We start from the raw sequence: 5,181 nt of genomic DNA on the forward strand, positions 1-5,181 counted from the left end.
CACTTCCCTGGACAGCCTGTTCCAGGGCTTGACGACCCTTTCGGTGAAGAAACGATAGCGTGGCACTAACAGTGAAGAGAGCGAGCTGCTTACTTCCACCTGCGCTGCAGACACGAAAGAGATAGATACGCAGAGAAAACTTGCTGTTATTTCTTGAAGGAACCTTATTTCTTCCTGTGCCAGGCCGAGGGAGGTTGAAACACACACTAACGAAGACCATATTTCTTATATATGGCAGTTTTCTTTATTGATTGCTTGATGTGAAACAGTATCAATCTGGATTTTTTTCCCACACATTACAAAAAAAAAAAAAGAAAAAAAAAGAAAAAAAAAAGAAAAAAAAAGGAATTAAATTGGCTCAGTCTGCAATCCTTTAAGCACAGCCATAGTCTGTATCAGAAAAAGGATCCCCCCCCAAAAATAAACAAAAAAAAAAAAACACCTGAAAGTCTACCAAATAGAGCATTTACAAATGCACAAAAACATGCCACTTTGGCTTTATGGGGAAAAATATTGTCTTCTAGATTAAAAAAAAAAATCTTTTAACATAAATAAGTTAGTATAATTTCTCAGTGTCTTTACAGAGTTATGTACACAGGTACACTTCAAACTTTTTTTGTTTTATTTTTACATACAGGTACACAGGCAATGTAGAAATACTGTTTAAAGATGTAGTATCCCTTTTCCCTCACACACAAACACTTTGGGAAGTGGGTCAGATCAGAAAACAACAATATCCAGGATTCAGAGGTAAAGCCCTCCAGATAAGGGTTTTTTAAAAAAAACAAAACAAAACAAACTTAAAACCAAACAAAAAAAAAAAGGCACAAAACCCATACACATCAAAACAACCCAAAAACATCCATTCTCCCCCCCCCCAAAAAAAAAAAACACAAAAAAACAAAAACAACCCAGGAAATCAGGCAATGTAACAAGGGGATGATGTTGCACAACTTTTACAGGCATTCAAATTTGCTGCATGGATTTGGGCGGGGGGGAAAACGTTTGCTACTACATAACGGAATCATCACAGCTCCCACCTCTTAAGCTTAACGGAGTAGAAAGGTATTTCACAAGAGGCCTGTAATAATAGGCTCTGAGCAGGGTTACCACGATGGTCCATTAAAAAAAAAAGGGGGGGGGGGAGGACAAAAATAGGGCAGACCCACTTAAAGGGACAATACATCTTTAAGTAAGTATAAAAAAAAAAAAAAAAAACAAAACAAAAAACAAACCCAAAACCTACACTGCTTCTCTTCATACATTTCTCGGCTTGCTAGATTGTGAAAGCAAGTTCAGATCGGTCACCCTCTTCCACTCCCTCCCCCCTCCCAACAAGGTTTATGTGCTACATAAGGTAACAACTATATACACAGGTAGTACAATGAAGCAAATAAGGAAACACCTAATTGCACAATGCTACATCCAATGCTTTTAGAGGCAGGTCTTTTAAGAGTGCCTAAAATTTTAGTGTTATTGTTTGCTTTTTTTTTGTTGCTGTTGTTGTTGGTTTTGTTTTGTTGCTGTTCTTGGCTGGTTGGTTTTTTGTATTTTTGTTACTTTTTTTTCTTTTCAGTGCTTGTACAGGACCTCCATCCCACTGAGATCGGCGATATGTATTTTCATTTCCAACTACGCCTCTACATCTCCCTCGCTTCATCGCCGTACCCGACGAACGAGGACACGCACATCCTCCGCTCTGCAACGGGACAGAGAAGGGAAGAAGAGAAGATGACGGGGAGGGAGAGAAGAAAGCGGTTAGAAAACACCGAAAAGAAACGCGATCCAGGGCGCAACCGGTTCAAACCGACACGGCATCCCCGGGGCGGGCTAGCCCTGCCCCGCCGCCCGCCCCCCGCCCCGTTCCCGGGGCCCCGGTCCAGCCGCCCCTGGATCCTTCGGCATGATCCCCCTCTCCAGCCCGGGGCTCGTGTCCGTCATCGTCGTGTCCCGGGTACCCCCCCTCCCGGCCCCGAACAAGCGGTCGGTAGTAGCGGCATTGGCACGGCCGCGCACAGGGCAGCGCTCCGGGCACGGCTCGCCCCAGCAGGACTAATTGGTTGCAACTTCTGCTTTTATAGCTTAATAATCTCTTTCTGCAAAATCGCAACCCGTTGTTTGTAAACCTCCCTCCTAACTTCGGCTCCCAAACCCGCCGGCGCAATTTACCAACTAACTCCCTCCTTCCCCTCCCTCCCCCCGCCCCTGCCCTCGCCTTAAAACAAAACAACAACAAGGGAGGAAGACAAAAAAAAAAAAAAAAAAAAAAAAAAAAAAAAAGAAAAAGGGGGAAAAAAAAAAAAAACAGAAACCAGCTCCCGTTAACCCACTCTCTTCCCTCTGCCAGCGACAAAAAACAACCCAAAACAACGGGGGGTGGGGGGAAGAGTAAAAAAAGGGGAGGAAAAAACCCCAACATCTTGCCTAGCTTGAGTTTTTAACAAAAGTGCCCGGATTCCCTCTCATACGCAACTTCTTGACCGATTTCTCCCCTTAGACCCAACTTCTTGACCCTTTTCTCCAGGGGTGGGAGGTCACCGCGACGTCCGACGGCAACGCGGACATTGTAGGTGAAATAGCATAGGGGGGTGGTGCGGGGGGCTGGTAACGGGACATGGACACGACACGGGAAGCCCCCCGAAATCCCTTGTCATCTGACATTATACACCAGCCGAGTTTGAAACTCCGTCCCTCGGGAAAGGGCGGTCCCCGTCCCGGAGGAAGGAGGGAAAGAGAAAGGCAGCGCTGGTCTATCCCAGCCCCAGCCCGGGCTAAATCGAATAGTCCGGCGCTGCGCTTCGCCCCTTGTTTTTTGTTCTCTTAAAGCCCTGCGCGTTCCACCCCTCCTCCAAACACCCTCGTCCCCAAGCGCTTGGGGAAAGCCATCCTCCCTCGGAGGGACGACCCCGCAGCCAGCCCAAAGGGGCCCGAAGCCCCCCCCCCTCCTTTGCAGAGGGGGAGGACACCCGCTCGGTCACTCTTTCTTCCCCTTATTTGCATCATTTGCATCCTAAGGCAAGCGCCTACAGGGCACCCACCTAAACGGTTTACGTTTGATGTCTTCTTGGGGTTGATTTCTTGGGTGTTTGCTCCACTGAATTGGCACTGGGGGAGGCTTTTGAAACCCCTTCTTCTGTTGTGTTGGCTCTTTTATTTTGAGGAGAGGAATCTAAGAGTGGAAAATTAGAAACAAAGGGGGGGGGGGGGGAGCGATATTAAGATATTTTCCTTCCAGATGTTTGCTCGGCGCTGGAGAAGGGGGGGGGGGAGATAGGTGGGGCCAAAGGGTAATATCCCCCCACCCCCATGTCAGCTATCGGCTACGTGAACGGGAACAGGGGGAGGGGAGATGAGCTCCTCTCTAGGTAAGGGACCAAGTTCCCTATTTTTGGCTAAAATCCCTGGCTGTCTTTCACTTCACCCGAGCGCTCCGAACCTCCTTCTGTCTGGGCAGGAGGCCGGGTCCTCCCCGAGGGACAGACGGGGAACGAGGGGGTCTCCGTCTAAAGGCTTTTCCTGCCGAATCATGTACCGGCTCCCACTTAACGCGGACACCCCCCGCTCCCCCAACCCCGGGACTGCGAGCAGCACCTGGGCTTTCACAGGCGAGAGGAGGCGGGGGGCATGGGGGCTCACGAAATCGGTGCCCAGCGGGACACAGCCCACGGCGGTCCAGGCCACGCGTGGCACGGGCGAGGGGGCCGGGAGCCCCGGCGCTGACAGCAGCCGGGCAGGCGGAGAAAAGCGGTGCCGCTCTCGCAGGGAGGGGTACGTTACCATCGGTGGCAGGTCTTTTCCTCTGCCCAGTGCACTGCTCTGCAAAGTCCGTCTGATTTTCAGAAACATCAGTCTTTTGACCTACACAGTGAGTGTCCTCTGAGATTCCCTGAGAACCGACAAAAACCACGGTCTGGCAATTCCCGTTTACATCCAAGCTCTGGCGGCCGGCGGACTTGCAGACAGCTTTCAGTAGCCTGGGGGGTCTGAAGTAGAAGTCGGGCGAGCTCCCCTTCTCCACAGCTTGCCACTCGTACCTGCCTTCCAACGGCTTGTGATTCTGGAAATCGAAATTCCACTTCCTCTGGCATGCCTCCTCCATCTCCTGGCGGTGCTTCTTCAAGTCCCTGTTTAACTCTTCGTGATTCACCGGCCCGAAGAGGTTCCTGCAAGCTGACGGCTTCGGGTACTCCGACTGCCTGGCTTCCATGCGCTCCAGCGTAGGGCTTCCATTAGAAATACGGACGTTTGACATCTCCCCCCACCCTCTTTCTTCTGGCGGCGGTTGTTTTGCTCGCTGCTCTCCCCCCTTTCCAGCCGCCACCGCCTCCTTCTCCTCCTCTCTGCCTTTTATTCCCGGGCGCTGCTCTTCGACTCTCCTCCGCGTCTCCTCTCCTCGCTGCCCCGCTCACCGGCCCCGCCTCGGCCCCGCTCGCCCTCGGCCCGCGGAGAAGGGGCGAGGAGGAGCCCTTGCATAAGCGCCGGCCCAGGGGGGAGCCCCGAGAGCCGCCGCCGGAGCCGCCGGCGGTGAGCCCCGGGCGGGTGGAGAAGCGGAGCGGTGCGCGGTCCTCCGCGGCTCCGGCTCTGCGCTGCCCCGCCGGTGGTTGGTGGCGATGTCTCCGCCGCTTGCACAGCCGCCGCCTCGTAGTAAAAGCGAGACGGAAAAAAACAAGAGGAGACGAGCCCTTTTCTCGGTTGCCCAATATGGCGATTGAAGGGAGGCTGACGAAGAAGAAAATGATTGACAGGACGAGTCTATTTAAACAGCCCGGCCGAGCCATTGGTTACAGCAGCGGGCACCGCCCCGTCAGCCCGGCCCTACCTCGCCACCGCTGCTGGCTCTAAAGGTGGGCTGGGCTGAGGCTCGCCTGTGCTGGGCTGCGCTCAGCTGAGCTTGGCCGAGCCGTGATGGGGACGGGGAGCAGGAGCGATAGAGGGGAGAGGGCGGGAGGGCTCACCGCCTCTTTATCTCTGCCAATCCCGCGATCGGTGGGATTTGTGGCCCCCAGCCCCCAGAAAACCGCACCACACACCGTGGCTTGCCCGACAGGATTGTCTAATGGTGGCGGCTGGGTACGTTTTGACTCGTTCCTGAGACCCGCTCTGATTGTCCCAGGTTGAGCTCTTGGGATGCAGCCCCCTCCTCTTCCCCTTTCCGAGATCCGGACTTGGAGGCAAGCTCGG

The 5,181-nt window shown here is 52.8% G+C and overlaps 1 protein-coding gene across 2 annotated transcripts; it reads right to left on the minus strand.

The window, feature by feature from the left end:
• Nucleotides 1–1,500: 1,500 nt before the first annotated feature.
• Nucleotides 1,501–4,708, minus strand: CDKN1B (cyclin dependent kinase inhibitor 1B). 2 transcript variants are annotated; one of them, XM_062615581.1, is made up of 3 exons: nt 3,592–4,708; nt 3,039–3,169; nt 1,501–1,699 (listed from the first exon to the last, which is right to left on the minus strand). In XM_062615581.1, exons 1-2 carry the CDS (start codon nt 4,250–4,252, stop codon nt 3,048–3,050), a joined length of 783 nt encoding a protein of 260 aa, XP_062471565.1. In that variant the 5' UTR covers nt 4,253–4,708; the 3' UTR covers nt 1,501–1,699; nt 3,039–3,047. The 2 variants fall into 2 exon arrangements, with proteins under 2 accessions (XP_062471565.1, XP_062471566.1); XM_062615582.1 differs by having other exon boundaries at nt 3,778–4,703.
• Nucleotides 4,709–5,181: the final 473 nt, after the last annotated feature.

Source organism: Pezoporus occidentalis, unplaced genomic scaffold (assembly GCF_034315485.1).
Source record: "Pezoporus occidentalis ecotype Australia unplaced genomic scaffold, CSIRO_AGI_Poc_V1 ctg182, whole genome shotgun sequence".
Taxonomy (NCBI): domain Eukaryota; kingdom Metazoa; phylum Chordata; class Aves; order Psittaciformes; family Psittacidae; genus Pezoporus; species Pezoporus occidentalis.